Genomic DNA, 23,089 nt, shown 5'->3' on the forward strand with positions numbered 1-23,089 from the left:
TACCGTTTTTGTGTTGGCTCTTCCTCCCCTCTCTTCATATACTAATCCCCCCTTTTGGACGCCTGCAATTACGGAATTGTCCAATGAATGGTGAGTTTGGGAATGAATGCTTTAAGCAGCCTGTCACTGAAACAATACATTTTATTTTGCATTTGAAATATTATATCTTAATTTGGGAGAATCTATACAGATTAAGTCCTATGATGTATTTCAATTGGAATTCATTTAATGGAAATTGGTATTGATTTTTAATTGTTCTGTGCAAAGCTGTTGGGACCTGACTTTGTGACAGTGAGTGTGTATTTATGTGTGTGTGTGCATAAGGACCAGGCCGCGGACTTACTGCCTAGCAGACAGTGATGAGGAGTCGTCCAGTGCTGGCTCATCGGATGAGGAGGATCCCCCAGAACTCCTCAGTGACAAACCCACTCAGCCTGGAGCTGAGGGGTGAGTAAATATCTCATTACTATGACATTATTGCATATCTGGATTAAAAATAGGCTCTGCAGATTCATGCTGATGTGTTGGTGCTGAATTTTCTGCCCTCTAAGTCCATCCACCCACCTAGCCCCACACGTTAGAAGGCTTGCTGCTGATTTAATGTATCACCTACAGTCTCTCCATCGTGGGTGCTGAGTAGTGAGAGATGATGTTATGAATAAATGATGAACCTGACTCAGTCCTTGTCTCCCCCTCCTACTCGGTTTCTGTCCTGTCCTCTTATAGCTATGTAGGAGGCCATAGACCCAGCAAGATCATGCGCTTTGTGGACAAGATAGCCAAGTCCAAATACTTCCAGAAGGCCACTGAGACAGAGTTTATTAAGAAGAAGATGGAGGAGGTATCAAACACACCCTTGCTGCTCACCGTGGAGGTCCAAGAGTGCCGCGGGACACTGGCTGTCAACATCCCACCTCCCCCGACTGACAGGATATGGTAGGTAGAGGAGTGTGATGAAAACCTGACCCCCTAGATGTTTGCAAGCAGTAAGTATGCAGGGATCCATGCATAAGAACCTAACACTGCACCCTCTGCTGGGCAAAGGCAGATACACATAAAATAAGGGAACAAAAAAGTTTTAATCATGAAATATACTTACAATCTAAAAGATGAGAGCATAAAAGTATGCTTCTCAGTAAAGACGTGGGGGATTAAAACCTAAAATACTCATAGTGACCTTCACATGCAAAATATCAGGTCAACCTGGGACGATTATAGTCGACCACAACGTGTGCAACCTGATGTTCCTGCCTCCAGATTATCACCAACGTGTGATTTTTGCAGCTGATTACAAGCAGAGCAAGCTGCATATTTAAATGTTCTTTTTTACAACTCTGCATGGGTTTAAGGAATGCAAATTTTTCACACTGCCACTAATCTGTTTTGGTATTCCCACAGCAGATTATGCTACACATAGCTGCTAGCCTGTTTTCTTATTGATCGTTTATTTTGCATGTCTAATCTGGAGAGCTTTTTGATGTTGCTCGATGTCTTGAAGCTGCATTCTTTTATCTCCCTGCTGAAGTTAACCTTGATAATCTGATGTTTACTATGAGATTGAACTGTTTGTCACTTGGTTACTACTGATAAATATGCTTTAATCATGGCGTGAAATGATGAGAGACAGCCAAACAGCAGAGAGGCAAGAGGAAGGCAGGCTGCAGACTGAATAGTAATAGTAAGCTTATCATTTGGATGCATTGTGATGACGAGGCCCATTTCTATCAGGACCCAGGTGGTGACTTATTATGCCACTGATACTATCTATAAAGGGGAAGTATGAAAAATCTGAGCCAAAAAACAAGTCCATTGCTTATGAAAGTATTATTTTTTTTATATTTATAAATCTTGTTAAAATTTGTTGTGCATGTTTAGAAGCATTTATTGAGTTTTACAGAGAATTATAAATGCAATGCAGGGTACTGACCTCCACAGCAAGTATATGTTTGCAAGTTTTTTTTCTTGCTTTAACGTCATACTTTTTCTCATACTACTGTCACTTCTGTGGTCCTCTAAAAGAGCAAACACGATGCTTATTAAAAGTAGATCTTGAAGGGAAAAAAAAATCACACTTTGACTTGCCATAACCTGTGATGAGTAGTCAGACATTTTATCTAAGTCTAAACCATCTAATCTCATTTTAAGGGATCACAAGCTAGTACTGGTTTGGAATGACTCATCATCTGCATCATTATGAGCTTAATTTGTGGTGCACATTTCCTTTCCTTTAGCATGTTGAGCAATAACAAAATGTATTGAACTGAACAAAATGAACAAAAGGCCCTGATCTACAGAGCCTGTCTGAGAAATAGACTGCTATTTAGCTTATGTCACAAATAATAATGTGTTCTCTTGGTTGTCAGGTATGGTTTCCGGAGTCCTCCTCACCTGGAGCTCAAAGCGCGGCCTAAACTGGGCGAGAGGGAGGTCACTCTGGTTCATGTAACTGAGTGGATTGAGAAGAAGTTGGATCAGGAGTTCCAGGTATACAAAACTCATCTTACCATTTAAAAAAAGACTGATACTTTACTTAAAACAAATGATGACCCCCCCCCCAGATGTTTTTGTATCAGAATTTAGATAATGAAAGAGGACTTTGAGATTAATTTATGACTGTCCATTTGCATGCTCTGTGTGCCTGTGGCTTTCCCACTCAACCTAGTTCGGCTAATGATATCCCTGCTGTTAGATAACTGTCCTGATGCACACCTGCAAACTAGTGCAGCGAACAGCCTTTGTCAGGCCTACCACACATCTACATTTATCTCTGCTAGGCTGTAATTTTGCGCTACCCCCCCTCCACTTTGCACTAGTAAAATATAGTCCTGTGGGGCACATTATTGTCAAGAGTGAGTGGTGTGTACATCTGGTTTTCAACAAATGCAAAAATTGCTGCTCATTGAGTTTCAGACATAACAAAACAGAGTTAGTAGCCCATGACTTTTTCAGGGTTTTGTCACTTCATACTCGTTGAAAGATATTATTTCTCTTGTCATTTTCTTGATTTAATACATTCATATGTTTTGTGTCCACTCCCTAGGATGGTCACTCACAATATCTTTCTTCTCCCACAGAAAATATTCGTGATGCCAAACATGGATGACATATGGCTACCCATAATGCACTCTGCCATGGATACGCGTTCAAATGCCAACTTGATGACTGTGACAAGCGATGCCTTGAAGGATCCAGAACCGGAGGAGTCTGAGGTCTCTGACGTGTGAAGACAGCTGTTCTGTGACATTGACATTTTACCACCATGATGACACTAGAAGCTCCCATGCCTCACAGAAACCAATTTGCAGCAATGACCTAGCCAACTCTTCAATATTTTGAATCCCTTTTTCAGTTGCACCAGACTATTGGCAGTCATGAAATGAATCCCTGAAGCTGGAAAAAAAAAAAAGCCTCTGTCAGCTTGTATCATTTGTTGCCACGAAAAGCAAGAGAATAGTGACTCACAGATGATCGTCTGCTCACTGTTTGTGACAGCAAAAACTGATTCACTCTGATTAAATAAAATAGACCAGATCAACAAAGAGGCATCTGATTTAACTCGAGAAACCACAAGACCTGTGAAGTACAGCTGCACCAAACATGATAGTTGTACAGTGTAAACATTTTGTGTGATACTAAGCAGATTTATTGTTGCTAATATTACGAGAACTTAAAGGGCCACTGATGAGGGATGTGTACAATAATTGAGGGAATAACCCTAAAAGTTGGGTGATCAGTTAGCTAAAAGCCCCAGCATCTGATGACACATACAAAACAGGGATACCACCACCCACATATCAACACACTGCTGCCTGGCCCTTATGCAAACCAGTCAACGGCACTGTGTCCATAAAAGACATTGGGTCCATTATTTTTCACCATGGACACAGTCCTTTCAAACAGTGCTTTTGACTGTGTGGTCATGATTTGAGCTACAACAGACTTTAGATGGGTTGTATGAATTCAAATCTATCTATCCACAGCAATTAGATTTTGCCAAGGCCTGTTGAATGTATAAATACGCGTGCAAGGAGTAGCCCAACTACATGCTTCTAGCCACATTTTTTTATGCCCTGTTTTCATGTTATATTCAGAGTTGAGCTGAAAGTAATAATTTTCTATCTTTATTGCCAAAGCAATCTTTTAGTCCTATTTGAAAGGAAATATTTTAGGAGACAGATAAAGCAATCCGTTTATAATTTTCCATGCTTTTTGGGGCCACTCCAGTGACGTAGAGCCAGTGTTCTAGTAACAATTGGAAATTCAGTAAAGAAAATGACTGCACAGGGTGATTTCCCTCTGGGCAGCAGGAGACTGAAAACCACTCACGGTAACTCATATGACCTAGAAATTGTAGGTCAAATAAACCTACTTCTGTTTTATTTGAATAAACACCATACTGGATATTAGCCATATTATTTAATGTTGTCAGCAGGCATCCAGCTAATGAATGCTACTCTGTTGAAGTATTTATTGATTTGCTGTTCTATGTTGTACTTGTTCAAGCTCAACACATCCAATAAACTCAAACCAGAAGAACTTTTGTAATCCGCCAGGACGCCTGTGTGCTTCACTGGTGACGTTTACTGTATACGTTTTATGTTCAGATATGTGTGTTGGCTAGTGTATGAGGCAGAAAGTGCCTTTAAAATAATGAAACATTCCTTCATATTGAGCCACCACATTTCTTGCATCAGTTGAGGGAGCAGAGAAAAGTCTTGGTGCCATTACTGTCTGTGAAGACATACCCTTTGTTTTCACGTTGTTGGTGTTGTTCATTTGCACAGTGATACAAAATAATAAACATTGCTGTTGTATTCAGTGATGTCCCAGAATGTTACGGTTCTGATCATTGTGGATCAATAAAACCTTTTCCTTGGAAAGTGGATGTCGATTTGTGTGGTTCTGAAAACTCAGTTAATCAACCACAGAAAATGTCAATTATCAATATCAGATTTCCCTAAATGTGTGCAATTTGGCCAGTGTTCAGTGAAAACTCTTTCAGGGAAACTTAAATGACTAATTCTAGTCTTAATCTAGGTTGAGTAATATTATTTGACACTTGGTAGATGATATAAATATTGGGGATAAATATGCATCCAAGAATTGAGGAAAATTAAGTTAAAGTATTTTTCCAACCTTTGTGTCATGTGTATCAGTCTAAATGTAAAAGTCCTGTTTACAGGAAAGAAAATGTTCTCACAGAAGAGCAGGTTTTAAATTGTTCCCCTTTTGCCTGGCGTTTCAGACTTATTACCAAAAAAAAAAAAAAAAAAATTCTGGCAGCCTAACTGTTGCAACCCTTTAGAGACTCAAATTGGGATTTATTAAAATGTGCTAAAGGGCAGGCTTTCAATTCTTTTGGTAGTCACAATTTTACATTTGTGAGTGCAGATACTGGCAAGTTCTCAACAAATCTGAACATAGCTAAAATGTTACAGATCGCCCAGTTCTTACACACATTTATGATATGAATGTACACTTGTGTCTTGCTCTAAAAGAGAAACTTGGGAGGAAATGCCAAGAAACCCCAGTTATGACAAGACATCATTTTAATCTGGCACTTCTCTTGACGTGTGAATGGCCAAGGAAGAGGCCATTCCAGTTCAAAAAGTGCAAATAGAGGAGAGAAATCAAATCCACACAAATCTAGATGGATAAATGCTTTATTCTTAAAGAACATTTAATCAAATATGCACAAAGACTGGAGAAGTGCATGTCGATTGGAGCCATGACGTCACTCTCTACTTCAGTATCACAAGCAAAAACCTGAGAAAGATAAAAACGCATGAGTTAAAGTATTTAAAATCTCATAAACCATTCAAAGTCTCCCTGGTTACCAAAGATACTTACAGTGCTGATACTTCAGGGATCCATTCAGACTCTGCTCCTGCATGAAAACACAACATCTCAGTGAGTTTATCATAATAAAAATAGCCTGCAGACTGGTGTTAATGGGTCATGTCAGAGTTAAGATTGACTTCATTAAAACATCAGAAGTCTAACGCGATAGAGCATCATCCATGAACCAAAGGAAGAGAACATTTTTAAGAAATACGCACCTCTTGTAAGCCACGTGGCGCACGAGACGACCACATGCGAATATGTAGTTACCATAGGGACCCTCACATCTGTTTCGTGTTGATCACCAGTTCTCTGTAAACAACGATGCAATTAAATAGAGCAACATTTTCACTTATGGAACTTTATGTTGGCAATAATTAAAAATCTTACCTGGAGTATCTTCGCTGGTGCGGCCTATCCACACTGATGCGCCATGCGTCTTTTTATGACGTTTTATACTGCCCACATTTAAGTTATTGCAGTATAAAGTCATGTGTCATCATAATACCACGCAACTATGTGCGCAAACAAGTCGACGGACATGTTAAATATCATTTCTCTGCGTCAAGTTCGGGAGCTTGCTGTGAACCTAACCTGCCGTGGAGTGTGCACCCTGAGGAAGAAAATGTCTCCCGGATCTATTTTATACCACATCCGGTGTCCGTGGGTCTCTGTTCATTGGCTTAGGGTGGCTTCACGTTTCCCCTCCTCCACTCGAGAGGATATGAATCCCAAAGTCCAACCCCCTTCGTATTCATTTCAGGAAGAAGCAACTCTTGCGTTCCATCCACAGCAGCTGGCTCACAGCCTCTAACGTTGACCAAACATTTCGAAACATCTGCTCGTAAGCCAAATCACGTTTTCTATGTAGTCAGTAACCGCCCGAACTAACCAGCCGCCTATCCCGGTTTGAGGCCTGAGAATATGGACTGGACAGTGAGCAACCAGGCTCTGATGTGCTGCATGTTAGCGCTGCTTTGCTACGCTGGTGTCCCGCATAAGGTAAGAGGACCAACTAAATAAGCTAGCTTCGGTAAGTAAATAAATGAAAAAATAGCTCGTAGTTGCCACAAAAAATATTTTTCTACCTTGAATCCAACAAATATGACAACATTTGTCGTTTAGTGAGCTTATCAGTCAGTCTGTTTGCTTCGTGTTGTCTTGACAGCAGCTAGCTAACAGACACGTTAGCTAGCTGGCTAAAAGCAGTCCTTTTGACAGGCTTTAAAAGCTCCAAAGTTTACTGACACCGAAACAACATCGCTGCTCATGCTGTTTGTCGTCAGTCTACTTTCAGAAATCAAGGAAACCCGTATGTTCAGAGCTCTGAACTTAAGTAATGCGTCCCCTCAGACTCTGTGGCTCCCATGTTGTTGGAAATGTCTTTCGATGCACGACTGCTTTATCGTACTTTTTCTCATTCTTTATGATAGTTGCTGGAAAAAAATTAACCTCCAGACGTGGACATTATCTTTAGATAAGGTCACCCATTCTGATAGCTGTTGGCCGAAAACTGTAATCCTTACACAGAAATGTCAGAGGGTGATATTTATTTTTTTTAGCTATGATATTTCACATTGCGATAGTTCACATATTTCACTGCTACAGCATTATCAACACATTTTTCAGTATTTTTGAGCCACCCTCGTCACAAAGGTGGCCTGTAGTGTTTTGTGGACTGACTTGTTGGTGAAATATGCTTCTGAGCAAGTCTGTGGATAAACTCTCCCTAAACACTGGCCATATTTCCAGCAAACGGGAAAATGAAGGGCTTAATTGAATTAAACGACTGCCTACACTGAGGTAGAGCTAAAACAACACTTGTTTTTTCCCCATTCTCCTCCCGTAGACATGTCCACTTTTTAAAAACTTTTCCCCTCAGCTGCTTGCATCTCAAAGCTCGTCCTTTGCCGCCGATTTCTGACTCTCCACATCAAGACCCGGCGTTGTTACGCATGGTGATTCTTTGTGGTCGGGTGGCTCTCCAGTTCCAAATAATCACACCAAACACCTACAACTCTTTCCTGTGCTTGGTGCAAACTCACGTCAAACGACTTTACAAGGGCTGGTTTGAACGACTCGGGATAAATATGTATTTCTGGGGTGGTTTTTTTGTTTTGTTGTATTTCTTTCTTTTTTTTTTTTGGGAGCAAAAGATATTTGCTTGTTCAGAACCATAAGAAGGCAGAGACAGAAACCCTTTGCTGCTATATAAGTGAGCCCCTTCAGCTAAGAAGCAGATTAAAGAAGCCTTATAATCCCCTATCATGTCTCAGGTTCCTCTCTGAGCCTATTAGAAAAGTCTGCGGGTGCAGTGGGGCCGACAAATGATGGGCTAACTATAGATTCTGACACAAGTGTGTGTGTGTGAGAGAGAGAGATTCATACGCGTGAAATATCCTCTTGAAAAATTCTCATTATGTCTTTATTGTCACTGTCTCCTCTTAACAATTGAGCTATCTTTTAAGGTCAGCTGATTTACCCTTGAAAGCATGTCACGTCTGACTAATGATACCTCATATCAGCCGCTATTCATATTTTCCTTGGTGCAGCTTCCCACTTTACGCCTCACTATGCACACGTGTGAGGACCGCTTGCAGCGGAGTTCTCCTCCGCACCGTGATAAGTCTGAACTTCTTTCAGCTTTTGCCTGTGTGTAGACGGGTTGAGATGAGCTGTTTGCAGTCGTCCCGTATCTTATCACAACAGTAGATTGAGTGCCGCTGAACACAGTTCAACATGTGACGTCCTCCTCCTTGGGAAAACGCCACTTTTTTTTTTTAGACGTGTGTTGACATGGAACTTTGTTGTAATAGACCTACGGTGGTCAACGTGAACTTTTCGAATCTGATTAACATTGAGATGTCCTTGTGCCTCACACTGTTGGGCAACCCTGAAAGAGTAACGTTTAAAGGCACATGCTTCCAGTCGATAAGAATTGTTTTAAATTGAAGATGTTCTTAATGCAGCACTTTTGGATCATTGGTGATGACTTGAGGCGGTTGCTGCACTGCACTTCCCATGACGAGTAAACAAATGTGTGATGATTTTTTTTCATTTTTTCTTGGTTCCTGTGTTGGTTTTTTTTTTCTTTGCACCCTGACAAGCTTGCAAAAAGATTGCTGATTCTTGCAGACAAGCTGCTGGCATGTCCAGGATGTTTTTAGGAGGCTGTAATGTAATCGAATTCACTCTGTAGGATGTTTTTTGTCTGTATTTTGTTACTTGACAGTTTCACCCGACCAAAAAAAAGAAAACATTTAGTTTTATTCTGTCAGAATGACACAAATTCTGTGTTTTGCACTTCCTTTACTACTGCTAAGGTGGTCCCACGTCTGCTGGGCTCATACAGGGAAGTGAATTGTTGGAGCTGATGCTAATAGACCGTCTATTCATTAGTGATGTACAGCTCCCGGGATTTTGTTAACGGGAGACAACTTCCCAGAAAAAAGGGGTTCATGAGACGCAGGTTCTACTAAAGTGCTTGTTTACGTTTGATGGGAAAGCTGCCAGTTCCGGCCGGTCTGCTGTGCAGCGGGCCGTGAGACACGGTGACACTCTGTCAGTGACTCCATGAGCATCGTAGTCCCTTTAAGGTATGTCTGGCCTCGATTTAGAAAGGAGAATTAAGATCTTAGCAGTTGTAAAGAGTTTCTTCTCTATTGTTACGCAACTCTCTTATGCAATACTATTTTCTGTGTAACGCAGAATGTGGAAATGGGAGGGAATAGACCAGTATTTTAGTTTTAAGCTTCATAAAGCTTTCTAACTCCACAGGCACGTTCATCCTGAGCAACTAACCATGGTAAAACGGATGTGTCTGAGGCCTAATACTGTAGCATATTCACCAGTTGTTAACAGATGTTTGCAGAGTAATTTGTTTGTGAAACCAAGAGCCGTGTTAGAGGTTACGAGGGCCCTAAAAACAGACAGGTTATGATTCTCCAAACACAGTTGTGTGATGCTTTTGAGTATATAGCCCAGTGGGAACAGTCGCAGGTGCACATTATTGACACAAAAGCTTGTACAGGACGCATGAAACTGCCGCAGGGGATCCTTAGGCAAATTTGGAAGGATCTAGTTTCTCTCTCCTCGGTGTTGTGAAACTTTCAGGGGCTGCTTTGCCTTTGTCACTGTTGCAAATAAGATGCAGGAAATCTCCCCAACTATGATATCAATAACACACCGAGAGAAAGAAGTGGGATTTGTAAAGTGACTGTTTTGAGCTGTCCAGTGGTCACTGATACGAGTGTTCGGGGAAATTCAAGCTGTGTAACTGAAGAGTGACTCAGAGGTAGTGGTGCATCGGCTCTCTGTAACACTCTGTTGGTTTGGTCAACAGTCGGAGCTCTCCTGCACCCTCGCTGGACCGCTTTCTGCACACAAGTGCCAAAAACCATAAGATGTCCAGGACCCTGGTTATCAGGAGTTTTTAGCATTCCGTTGTGGCGCACACATCGCCCACATTGTTGTTAATTCTGGCATAAGCCAAGTCATGAGGTTGGACTGCGCTGCTGCTGCCATAGGTTCAGAGGGTTCTGCTGGATTTGCTGCATCTTCATTTCCTTTTACTGATCTGCATTTTGTCTCAGAAGACTGTCAGCGTATTGCTCCTTTGTCGCATTCTTTCACGTTCTAAACCCATCCAACACAAGTGTTCCCGTGTATGTTCTTGGACCCCACATAGCTGAGTAGGAGTAAAGAGTTTTGGATAGAGGGGCGTCCATATGGCCTGTCAGCCCACTGGTCATCTGCGGAGAGGGAACTTGAAGCACACTCCTCACTGAGTTAACTGTAGAAATCAATTGCAAACTGTATGACCAACAGGGACTCTGGTTGTTTAATTTCCTCTCATGCCAAATGCACAGCCCTGACAACAGCCATCAAAGTCTTAAGAGCGTTTCCACCCTCCGACCTCTTTTTGCTGATAGCACTTTTCAGTGGTTGCATTGCATTATGTGAAGGGAGCCATTTGTATTGGGATTAGTAAGTGATGTGGATCAATAGGAAAATTAGCTCTACTTTAGTGGCTTTCAGCTTGTGTTTTTTTTTGTTTTTTGTGGTAAAGATGCAAGCTTTAATGGCAGTAACCACATTTTTCAGTCCTCTCTCAACTCAATTGTTGTAAATGTATTTCATGTGCCCTTAAAGGTGTCTTAAAAGCTGCATTAAGAATGATTGCCACAAAGACACGGTTTGACCTCCACATCTTACATTTCGCAGCGTTGAATGGACCTTTTCCAAATTACAAGGCGGAAATGTTTCTGCACCAGACGACACGCCAAACCACGATCCCAAAATAAGGCTGTACTTTTATTTCTTTATCTCAATAACCCTCAATAATTCATACAGCAACAATATCGCTTTCCTTGGGGTGTTGATAAAGTAGCGCTCATTTCGGTTAATTTTGCACGTGTGGCAGCGTGAGCGCAGAGGTGGAACGCACATGTGTTCGGCGGCCTCATGTCTACTTTATTGACCTACCTCCTCATTCCAGCCCTTTGCGTCAGCCTCTACTTCATAGCATCAGAGAGCTGATCGTCGCTTCGTTGTTTGTTGTAAAGTATTGATCTTCAGTTTGTTGATTTATGAAGCGCTTCAAAGGGGCCTGTTCCCCTCAGCCAACTAACTTCCCCAGCCATTTGATAACCTGCCAGACAGTGGATGAACCTGTGTCAAATATCTTTCTCTCACTGTGATCCTTTCATCATTTGATATTCTTAGCTATGTCTGCATTGAATCTGTGTGTGTGTTGGGTGTTTCTTTAGGGGGTCTGCAGTGCCAGCACGGTTTCCCTTCCTGAAAGTCTGCTCTTTGTGTCCACCTTGGATGGAAACTTGCATGCCGTCAGCAAGAAATCTGGCTCTATCAAATGGACTCTGAAAGAAGGTAAGACGAGACGACCGGAGTCAAGTAAAAGTCTTTGTTTGTCTGCTTTTTTTTTTTTTTTTTCCCTTCCTCTCAAAATCCCCTGATTCGTGTGTGTTTCATCACAATGAGGTCCGTGCCATTTGCAGTGTTACTTTCTGTCATGTGGGCTTTTCTGCTGACCTCTGAAGCCGTTTCAGTTCAAAACACTGCTTCCAGGTGATCACGCGAGATCGAGGCCGGTGTTACACTTTCCCAAATCGGCCTTTTGATGACAGTTTCTCACATCAAGCAGAAATGTTGTCCACACCTGCACAACTTTAACCCAAATATGTAGTTGTGGTATTGCTCCAAAGATAACCCAGATAACCCAGGTTATTACCTTTTTTGTTAATGAAGTGTTACGTTTACACCAGTAAAAATAAGCTGTTCTGTATTTTCAATTATTACCACTTGAAAAATACTATTATTTATTTATTTTTTATGAAAATGTGTTATAAGTTATAAGAAATGCTTTCCAGGATTAAATCTTGTGTGTAGGCCATACTTTAAGAGAGTGAGTGAGGCTCGCTTAGGCATAAAAACTGGTTAATTATTAACGGCGAGGGGCAAATATAGCCTGTAATCAGGGTTAGAGTGGGCTCGGATAAGCAGCTTTGCTGTGGTATCACCTGCACATGCAGCAAGTACTGTGGTTACCATGTTATTGCTCTGTAAGATTGGGGGAAAATTTGGGGGGGGTGTTTTGTGAACTTAGAGACGCCAAAATCGACAAATCTGTCGTATCATTAGAAGTATGAGAATACAAGTCCTGCACGGGTCCACTCGGTGCCCTAATCGCAGCATCTAAGGCAGAGGCTGCCTCCTACGCGTCATCTGTTTTCCCGGAACAGCTACTGAATATAAATTTCAGTTGTTCTGTACCAGGCTCTGCGCACACCTGTTGTTGTGCTTCAGGAAGGCAACCGTACGCCCACAAAATGAGGGTGAAGCCTATCTTTTACTCTGACCAATGCAGCACTGTACTGTAACTACAAGCACGCTCTTTGGCCGTTTGCGCGTCTCGCCTCGTTTGGCTCTATAAACGCGTCTTCATATTTCAGCCAGTCTGGGTAAACATCCTTCTATGCAGCACAGAAAACATTGTTTTCACACCCGCTCCAGTTGCATTTGCTGAATACCAACGCTGAACGAGCACAACGGCCGTTGTAACACCCTCAGATTATTCCACACCCTAACCCCTGCCATTGTTGACCCCTTAGGGCACCACCCCAGAGATCAGCTCCACCTGGTCCACACCCAATATGTTCACACTGCTGGGAGGTGTGTGTTTGTCTAGTAGCAACAGCAGCATCAGGCTTTGGTATAATGATAGATAATGTAACGAGTTACAGTTGCACAACATTAAACATAACTTTGAAGCCAAAGTAGAAACAGATAAGTCAAGAGGAGATTTTCTATTTAGACTGCAATCCTTTTTAAGTTGCTTATTAAGTAAAAAGGCCAAAAATTGAATTCTCTGTACGTTCATAGTTGATTTCAGCAGTATTATAGGATGTGATGTACTGTGATCCTGTTAACAGTCAGTTATTTTTTTGAATCATTGGCAGATCGTGCTTGATTTATGCACAGAAACCTGTTTTGTTTTTCACGGGGGAATCCACCGTCATTTGGACTTTGTGTCCTCTACAGTTGGATGTCGCCCATGTTGATGTGATTCTCTGACTTGACAGCTACCAGCCATGCTTTCCGTTGGATGATATTCTTGTCATTCCTGACTAGCATCTTTTCTTCTTCTCCTTCCCCACAGATCCAGTTCTTCAGGTCCCCACACACGTAGCAGAGTATGTATCTCTGAGTCTTTTGTTTTTCCTCCAGTGCACACGCACATATATTCCAGTTCATGGCACCTGCTTGTAACAAAAAAAATCATCTCTGCCAATGTTTCTTATAACCTGTTGAGCACGCCTTAATTGCTTATAAGTCGTGAGAATTGAGCTGTCTGCTGTATTCTTGTTGCCAGACCGGCATTTCTGCCTGACCCCAACGATGGCAGTCTGTACTCTCTGGGAGGAAAAAACAACGAAGGCCTCACAGTAAGAGGAAATTACTTTATCAAAAATGTTAATCTTCTTTTTGCAGTGAGACGCACACTTCTCAGTTCCCTCTTCTATCGAAAAATACACTCTTATGATGCACTTGCAGCTGTTCTCGTGCTAGCGTGTTGATTTCATATATTTGAACGAGTCATTTAGAAAAACCCGATTATCTTCTATTCATTTGTTTTTTGTTTGAACAGAAATTACCTTTCACTATCCCCGAGTTGGTCCAAGCCTCTCCCTGTCGCAGCTCTGATGGAATCCTTTACATGGGTAAGACTCGCTGATTTATTTATTTTATTTTATTTTTTTAAAAAGAAACCCTATTTGGGATGTTGAACTCTGGCACTGAAACATCTTGTCAGTGAGGATGGTCTGAGTTGTGGCGTTTCCATTCGCCTTGCCTAAATGAGCCGCTGTTGTCTGGCTTCAGCAGAGTACGTCGACTTGCTGTTGTCGCCTCTGCTCGTTTGAATGTACAACTGTTAACCGAGGACTGTTAATCTGCAGCAGTGACTTCATTTCATTGTTTAAGGAGAAGCGGGGGACATTTGCCTCCCTGCACTCAGACCATCAGACCAGCTTTTGTTTTCACTCGACTGGAGCTGCTGATGCACAGATGCAAAAAGGCCTTGCATGTTCTCTTTATTAAAATCTTTTTATTCTTATTTTTATAAAGAAGCTGCACAATTTATCGGGCCAAATCTGGTGGTAGCACTCCCACAGCTGAAGATATTAGCGCAAAGAGGCCATTTATAGAATCAAGGTTAAATGGCTGCTTGTCATTTTGCATAAATAGGTTTGCACAGACTGCATGTTTAATTCAAGTTGACGATTTCCAGGAAATATTCCAATGATTTTGTACTCTCATCGGACACTTGTGACAAATCATAATGAAACGAATATTTTCCACGGTGCATAGATGTGTCACAATATACAGACTGTCATAGAACTCTATTCCCTAGAAGCTGCACCTATTGCAAATATAAAATGAATATAGTTATGAATGTCGTTTCACACAGAATGTAATTCAAATGTTTTTTTGCCACGTGCAGTTTGAAAGCTTTAGCCACGGCATTAGAGAGCAATTGACATATTTGGGTTTGTCTATGTGCTCGCATACAGGTAAAAAACAGGACTTGTGGTATGTGGTAGACCTGCTGACTGGAGAGAAACAGCAGACTCTGACTTCCTCCTTTGCTGAGATGCTCTGTCCCTCTTCATCACTTCTCTATCTGGGACGTACAGGTAAAAACAAAGCGGTTGCAACAGCATCGAATTCAGTTGCTCATTTCATTCTAGACTTTAATCCGGATGAGCAGATAACGCATTTGTGTCGCACACTCTAACCACAGGCTGCTGATGAAACATTGTTTTTCTTCTGCTCATCTTATCTAACTCATGTGATCTCTAACCTCGTCTCAAGAAGATCTCCAAACCCTCACAATCTGTCCCTGTAATTTAAAGGACTGGGGTAACTAATGAGGTTGTAGAGTGTGAGAGCTCTGAAAACTAAATACCTGCATTCAAACCTGAAGTAACTGTTAAGTCAGTTAAATTAGTCACTCAGCTGTATACCAGCTGGATTTTGTTACACTCTGTAGTGTTGTTTTAAAAGGAAACGTAACACCACTCAACACTGCACTCAGAACTAGATATTGATACTCAAACCCTTGGTTTTTAACTCCATAAACCATGTATTCCTCTTTGTGCTGCCCATGTCCTTGTTAGAGTATACCATTACCATGTATGACACCAAGAGCAGAGAGCTGCGCTGGAACGCCACCTATTCGGACTACGCCTCCACCCTCCCTGATGATGACACCAAATACAGTAAGATTGTTGAAGAAGCTGGCTCTGGGGTAGCTTTGGTTTCTGACGCACAGTCCCCATCACTCGTCTGCTTGTTGGTCCTCCGCAGAGATGGCTCATTTCGTGTCCAACGGTGACGGCCTCGTGGTGACCGTGGACAGTGAAAGTGGAGACCTTCAGTGGGTCCAGAACTACAAATCTCCAGTGGTGGCAATGTACATCTGGCAGCGTGAGGGTCTTCGCAAGGTTCCCCATACTAATGTGGCCGTGGAAACCCTGCGTTACCTCACCTTTATGTCTGGAGAGGTTGGCCGCATCACGCAGTGGAAATACCCGTTTCCAAAGGAGAAGAAACCCAAGAACAAATTCATGTAATTTATGATTTTGTATCATTAATAAAGATACACTTCATTATATTTCCTTGCTCCATAAGCAGCCACAGTTTTAAACGACTGTATTCGGTTATCCTCATGAACACCAAATGAAAACTTTGTGTTCGAGTACAGTTTCAACTTGTACTTTCCAAAAAGAGGCTGCCAAAAGGCTTGGTTTCAGCTGTAGTTTCACAGTGCTGCCGTTTTATTTTTATGTATCGTGTCCACACCTGCTTCTGCTGAGAAGCATAAACAGGACTTTCAGTGCTTGACTTTTCGATGCAAGTTTCACCTTTTTTCTTTTTTCACAGGGCAACTTTGTATGTTGGCAAATATTCAACAAGCCTATATGCATCTCCCTCTCTGGTGCATAATGGAGTTACTGTGGTGGTGAGTGTCATTTACATATTTATTATATCTCAGCTGGTTTACTGTGCATGTTGAAGTCAGTTTCTCAGCAGTTTATGTATTTATTTCTAAATCAGTCTTACGTTTTTGTTTTTTTTTTGTTTTTTTTTTGCATGTCTGCCAGTAGGTTTGTCTGTTTTATCCTGTTCTGATTGTGTCTTAGCTTGCCCCAGCTCAGGTCACTTTGTTCTTCGAGTGTTCTCCAGTGCAAGTCCACGAGGAGTCTGATAGCAGATTGTTTGTGTCTTTAGCCCCGTGGCAGCACCTTCCCCCTGCTGGAAGGCCCCGACAGCCAAGAGACGGACGAGGACAAGGGCTGTGTCATCACACCGAGCACAAGTGTGAAATTTAACGCTGCGCTCCATGAGCGAAACCGAATCAACTATATGAAGAACTACCTGCTCCTCATAGGTATCCAACACGTATACTTAAACCACTTATACCACGTTTGACATCTTGATGTCTTTTACTTTATCTTTGTAGTCGATACTGTGAGGAAGAAGAGGTTTCAAGCCTTCTGTTTACTTGTGGAGCTTTGACTTCGTTTAGGGAACAGGTTTCACCGTCAACCCTGTTAACCACATTTGAAGCCCAGGACTTGGCAGCACTTTCAGTGGCATGTTGTACTGATACTGCCCCCTGCTGGATGACAAATGCAGTTGTGGATACAATTGTCATTTCTTTGGTGTTTACCAACAAACCTCTGAAAACACGGGATCTAACAGCTGAAACTGGTATTTGGAATAATGCTATTAATTCTACTGTTTTAGGTCATCACGAAACGCCCCCTGAAGCTCACAACAAGATTCTTGAGAAGTTCCCCGACAATTTCCCCCGCAATCAAGGCAATGTCATCCCGCCTACTACCGACAAGAAAGTGGAGGAGGTTCGTGTCAGTGTGTCAGCCGTGAGCAATTTTATTCATGTTTGCAGATGCATTTAATGATGTGTGCAGATTTTCTCATGCACTTTCTTGCTGTGCGCCTTCTCTCCTTGTTGTAGAAGGTCAACGACAGTGGTATGGAAGATGGGCCACCTTCAGGTGTGTCTGAAACCTCCATCCAGGAACCTGGGACTGGCGGCCGCGCTCTGCGTCCAGAGGCCCCTGTGGACTCGATGCTAAAAGACATGGCTACTATTATCTTCTCCACTTTCCTCCTGGCTGGCTGGCTGGCCTTTGTGATTATCTACCCCAAAGTAAGTTGCACACAAGCTTTTTAGTGCACTGCAACCAGAACTTAACACTGATAGTGACAGGCTCAGCACCTTATCCATCAGTTTGCCTCTACGTAGAAGATAAATGTGAAGGTTTGAGGCAGGAAGATGAATTAGATTTTTGGATAATGTTTAAGCTGCAAACTTAACTTTTAATTATGTGTAGTGGAGTAAAACAAAATGCTCTTGTACTTGAACTGATGAACAGAAATGTAAATGCCAAGACGTGTTCCAGTAGCTGTGTATATAAAAGTCACTGCACATTTAAAAGTGTGGGAATAGTTAAAGCATTTCACTGAAAGCTGTTGTTGAGGTTCTAAATATGGTGTCCTCTAACGTCAGAGCGTACACAAGCAGCAGCAGCTGCAGCACCAGGAGTTCCAGAGACAGATGGAGGAGCGGCTGGAGCTGCTCCAGAGGCAGCAGCCCTTCTCCCCTCCAGACGTGGGCCTGGGCTTGGCTTCAGACAGCGACTACTTGGAGGTGGCCCGCACTCGCTCCGATTGCTCAGACCACAGCAGCCCTAACGTTACACCCCGGGCCTCCAACCACTCCAATTTATCTGTGTCGGAGCTGGGGAGCTTGGCCAATGAGCACGAAGATGGAGGTAAAGACTGCAAAATTCTGTCTGCAGGCCCTGTTTGTTCGTTCGTCACCAGAGCTGATTTAAGATGGTTTTCGCTGTCTGAAATGTGTCTTCTCAGAGGAGGACTCCGGTATTATCAGAGTCGGCAACATAACTTTCCATCCCAAGCAGGTCTTGGGGCACGGTGCCGAAGGAACTATTGTGTACAAGTAAGTCACGGCAACTTGAGTTAGATGTTCAAAATGCTAAAAAAAAAACTCCTTCATTTAACACATTGTATTTCTGTGGTTTCTCTACAAGGGGTCAGTTTGACAACCGTCTGGTGGCTGTGAAGAGAATCCTCCCAGAGTGCTTCAGCTTTGCAGACCGGGAGGTTCAGCTGCTGAGGGAATCCGATGAGCACCCAAACGTCATCCGCTACTTCTGCACAGAGCGGGACCGTCAGTTCCAGTACATCGCCATCGAGCTGTGTGCTGCCACACTTCAGGAGGTCCTTATCGGCTTAAACCTTTATGATGCATTACTGCATAATTTCTGTGTAGCGGGAGTTTATCGTGTGTCATTTTATTGTAAATTGGATACAAAGGCTACAATACAGGACTTTATTCAACTGATTACACCACACTGACTGTCTTTCATCTCTTTAGTACGTGGAGAGAAAGGATTTCAATCGTCACGGACTGGAGCCCGTTCCGCTCCTTCAGCAGACCATGTCTGGACTGGCCCATCTGCACTCTCTTAACATAGGTACCATCGCTGAATACAGAATGCTTTCACCTTCTCACTGTCATTCGTTGCGGTATGTTACTAAAGTCTTCGTCATCGCCCAGTCCACAGAGACCTGAAACCGCACAATATTCTGGTGTCCATGCCCAACGCACACGGCCGGGTCCGGGCTATGATTTCTGACTTCGGTCTGTGTAAGAAGCTAGCGGTGGGCCGCCACAGTTTCAGTAGGCGGTCCGGGGTTCCAGGCACTGAGGGCTGGATAGCTCCAGAGGTTCTCAGTGAAGACTGCCAACACAACCCGGTGAGTTAGCAGTTAGAGTAGCAGCTCTGTCGCAGCGGGTCTGAATAACATTAGTTGTGTCTTTTGAGTCTGAAACGTGATGTTTACTGTTATGTGGTGCATTCCCTGCCACGCTGTATCCTCCAATATGCTTTTGTCCCGTCCCTTGTAGACCTGCGCAGTTGATATCTTCTCTGCTGGTTGTGTCTTCTACTACGTGGTGTCCCAAGGAAGCCACCCCTTTGGCAAGTCTCTGCAGAGGCAAGCAAACATCCTGCTGGGCACATACAGCCTGGACTATCTGCAAAGTGACAAGCATGGTGAGAATTCAAATGATCGGTGTGTTTTTTCTCCTTTTTAGTTTTCTTATCACCGGTAGGGATTGTGTGATTGGTTGCTTTCATGCAGCTTTGGAGTTTATTTCATGGCAGAAAGGTGTGAAGTTTTAAAGCTGATTAACGTGTTTTTGTTTGGCAGAAGGGAAAAAATAAAGAGACACCAAATTAATTACAACATCTTAATGTCACTGAGTTATTTGATTGTTTTTTTTTTCTTTTCCAATCGCCGCTCGGCTAAGAAGTTTAGTCACAGTTGAGAAACGTGTGATCAGAAGCAGCATTTTTGTTTCTTCATCAGGGGACATTGTTGCCAGAGATCTAATAGAACAGATGCTGAGTGTGGATCCCCACAGAAGGCCTTCAGCTGAAAGTGTTCTCAAACACTCTTTCTTCTGGAGTCTGGAGAAGGAGCTGCAGTTCTTTCAGGTTGGTCCCTTTTTCACTTGTACAGTGTGCTATTACAGGATTCTGCATATTTTATGTTCTGCCTGTATTTTTAGTAAATAAACATGCAACAGTGAATTAAGATGTATATCACTTTAATGAAGTTTAATTGCTCATGCTGTCTTTTGTCAGGTATAAATACATTTATTTTCCTGTAAATGTTTCCAAATGAGAAACGCCACTGTTTGCCCCGTATATTAGCTGATTTTTCACAAACTGCTTTTTGTGGTTGTTTGCAGGATGTGAGTGACAGAATAGAAAAGGAACCGCTCGACGGACCAATCGTGAGACAGCTGGAGAGAGGGGGGAGGGCTGTTGTCAAGGGCGACTGGAGAGAGCACATCACAGTACCGCTGCAGACAGGTGCCAGACGGTTTTAAATTTACACGATGTCTGAAATCCAAAATGCTCTTATATCCCCCTGTTGCTTATGCCGATTTGAAACGTTTATTTAGCGCCCCTCTCTCTGACGGAGGTTGGATGTAGAATTGGAGTTTGTTGAAGGGCTGTGATGTTCAGTCACAGTAAATTCTGTATCCTGTCACAGGAAGAAATCTTTAAGTAGGCCCATTACTTCCTGGCAGCAGTGCCACACACTAGTATCACATCATAAACAGATTTTCAGTTGACTTTACAATTGATTATATTGATCAATAAAGCCATGATTTGGCCAGAAAGACAGCAGATTGATAAAAAAGTGGTGTAACTTCGGCATATTTTATTGGTGGATGGCATAAATGCATACTCGTGCTTTTTTTTTTTGACGTTCAGTAAAGAAAAATTGATTTCGAATAACTAGCCGATGATTTTACTTCCCACAGATTATCATTGGATACTAGTTTTTCAACTCGAAATCACGCGTCTGTCATGCTCTTCTAATATTGCCCCGATCAGTCCAAGTTTCACTCGTTCAAAAGGAATCGTATGATTTTCCAAGAAAATGTGTGTTACGACTTCTGTGTTTGAAAACAACTTTTTTGTGAAGGAGGCACCAGGTTCCATCTTTCTCTGTCTTTACAGATCTGCGGAAATTTCGCTCCTATAAGGGTGGCTCTGTCAGAGACCTGCTGCGTGCAATGAGAAACAAGGCAAGAGCGTGTTCTCGTATAATAAACCGTTATGTGCTACTGTGATGCTGCTGTTATTCATACTGAAAGACTGACCTTGCTTCAACAGAAACACCATTACAGAGAGTTGCCTGCCGAGGTGCAGGAGACTCTGGGTTCCATCCCTGATGACTTTGTTTCCTACTTCACGTCCCGCTTTCCTCACCTGCTGATGCACACCTACCTGGCCATGCGGACCTGTGCAGCTGAGAGGCCATTCCTGCCTTACTACTCCGCTGCAGCACAGCTCTCTAAAACACAGACCCTGTGTGCACACAATGGGCCACAGAGACCAAATGAACCATGCACACAACATCTGCCAACACACTCTTCACTATCTTCCTTACAACCCCAGGAACCTTCACATTTGCCTCCGTCCTCGCTGGTCTGTCACACGGCAGCTGCGGAATCAGTGCCGTCATCTCCGGATGAGCCTGTATCTTCACAGTCTCCAGTTCAGACAATGCAGCCAGTGGCACCGGTACTGTCCACATTGACTGACTTGCACAGCCAAAGGATCGACCCCACATTTGCCTCCGAATCGCCTGGAGTTCCTCTCAGGCAATCTGCTCAGCCTGACCTGCCCACACTGGCAGATACTCCTACGCTGGTCAGTGAAGCGGTGTGAACTGAAGTGAAGTGAACCGAACCACAGGCCGGTGGACCCATATGGGAGCGTTGCCTTAAATGGTGGGAAACAAGTGGGAGTCAGTTGCTGTGCCATGAGCTGGTGAGGACCAGGCCTGCAGTGCCTGGGAGCCACTGCCAGGTGCAGTAGCTGAGTAAAGTGCCTTCTGATGATCCCCAACACAAGTCTGTCCACAAGTGTCTTTGCCGAGAAGAAGTCACAGGGATTTCTTATATTTTGCTGAACTGAGCAAAGAAATGGTTTTAATCCTATTACAACTTGTCCAAAAAAAGTGTTAGTCCAAAAACAAAAGATCTGGTCTCTGCTGTGGGAAAGGTTTCCAGATGTTGTGGAACACTTTGGTAGTTTTATCGTGCAATGTTGTGTATTTCTCAGTGAGTCTGTTTGCTGCACAGATACTGTATGTATAGTTTTGTATAGACCGGTTCCAAATTTGGATGGTAAATCACTTAATGTGGCCAGCGTGCCTTTTTTTTTTTTGTTGTTGTTGTTTTTTTTAAAGAAAACATCACTGTGCTGTTTGGTACAGATCTCTGAAATAGACTATGCTAAATGTGCTTGATTCCAGTTAATGCTGCTAGACTACTTCTCTTTTTTGCAAATCAAAACTGTCGTGCTGATCCAATGAGAGTGGACTGCTCCAAAGGGTGTTCAGGGTGGCCTCTGAATACAGGAAGTAATTTAATCCGTATGATTATGTTGTCCAATATGAGTTTAGAAGTCAGGCTGAAAACATGCTCGTGTATATTAACCTTTTTAAGGGTGTCAAAGTGAAGTTAATGACTTGCACATTAAATTCTATTTTTTTTCTACTCATATTTTTGGTGTTGATTGACGTGCTGCACCTCTGGGTGGAGTTTGGGGAAGTATGGGATATTTGACGACAACTGGTGTACAACATAAACTCATATTTGTTTCAAATCTCGTTTAAAAAGCACTCTACAGGTGGTATTGTCGGGGTTGTCCAATGCTACAGTTCAGCAGAATCAATTTAATTTAACAACATTAATGCAAATCAATGAAGCAGACAGGTGTTTTGCACATGTGTGTGTGTGCGTGTTTTATTTCTTTAACAGGGGCGATGGCCCAGTGGGAGCTACCCCTAATCAGCAGACACTCAGGGATGCATTTGGGCTATTCAGTAATGCACATTGACCCTCCTGGTACCATATCAGGTAAACGGTGCTTGTCAAATCGACACGATGTGATAAGCTGCTCTGTACTGCGTGGCTCAGATAGCTTTCCTTTTCTTCGCTGGGTCTTCAAATTTTGACAGCATTTGCGTAACAAAACCTTTAGGTCAACATTTTAAGGGGAAAGGTGGATTGTATGAAGCCCCT

General features: G+C 42.7%; 2 protein-coding genes across 5 annotated transcripts in view; both read left to right on the forward strand.

Annotated features, from left to right (window-relative positions):
* Window positions 1–4,881, forward strand: part of tex2 (testis expressed 2) — a 28,204-nt gene extending 23,323 nt beyond the window's left edge. For 3 of the 4 annotated variants that reach the window (XM_072368394.1, XM_072368396.1, XM_072368395.1), the window contains 4 exons: window positions 325–447; window positions 727–936; window positions 2,364–2,484; window positions 3,075–4,881. In XM_072368394.1, coding sequence (XP_072224495.1) covers window positions 325–447; window positions 727–936; window positions 2,364–2,484; window positions 3,075–3,224 — 604 coding nt within the window. In that variant the 3' untranslated portion in view covers window positions 3,225–4,881. The remainder of the gene's footprint in view (window positions 1–324; window positions 448–726; window positions 937–2,363; window positions 2,485–3,074) is intronic. The other variant, XM_072368397.1, reaches the window with a different exon arrangement.
* Window positions 4,882–6,601: 1,720 nt separating this feature from the next.
* ern1 (endoplasmic reticulum to nucleus signaling 1) lies at window positions 6,602–22,565 on the forward strand. Its single transcript, XM_072368028.1, has 22 exons — window positions 6,602–6,843; window positions 11,610–11,730; window positions 13,520–13,553; window positions 13,733–13,805; window positions 14,009–14,081; window positions 14,934–15,056; window positions 15,540–15,641; window positions 15,730–15,991; window positions 16,306–16,384; window positions 16,654–16,813; window positions 17,173–17,288; window positions 17,405–17,599; window positions 17,960–18,224; window positions 18,322–18,412; window positions 18,504–18,693; window positions 18,851–18,950; window positions 19,034–19,233; window positions 19,385–19,532; window positions 19,849–19,976; window positions 20,234–20,357; window positions 21,015–21,082; window positions 21,171–22,565. Exons 1-22 carry the CDS (start codon window positions 6,766–6,768, stop codon window positions 21,726–21,728), a joined length of 3,288 nt encoding a protein of 1,095 aa, XP_072224129.1. The 5' UTR covers window positions 6,602–6,765; the 3' UTR covers window positions 21,729–22,565.
* The last annotated feature ends 524 nt before the right edge of the window (window positions 22,566–23,089 follow it).

Source organism: Leuresthes tenuis, unplaced genomic scaffold (genome assembly GCF_036924035.1).
Source record: "Leuresthes tenuis unplaced genomic scaffold, fLeuTen1.0.hap1 SCAF_17, whole genome shotgun sequence".
Taxonomy (NCBI): Eukaryota; Metazoa; Chordata; class Actinopteri; order Atheriniformes; family Atherinopsidae; genus Leuresthes; species Leuresthes tenuis.

Excerpts from the sequence above, each read along its gene's own strand:
- ern1 (XM_072368028.1), top strand. The coding sequence starts at position 6,766 with ATGGACTGGACAGTGAGCAACCAGGCTCTGATGTGCTGCATGTTAGCG. Across the intron at positions 6,844-11,609 it reads ACGCTGGTGTCCCGCATAAG|GGGGTCTGCAGTGCCAGCAC; the intron begins GTAAGAGGACCA and ends GTGTTTCTTTAG. Across the intron at positions 17,289-17,404 it reads CCGACAAGAAAGTGGAGGAG|AAGGTCAACGACAGTGGTAT; the intron begins GTTCGTGTCAGT and ends TCCTTGTTGTAG.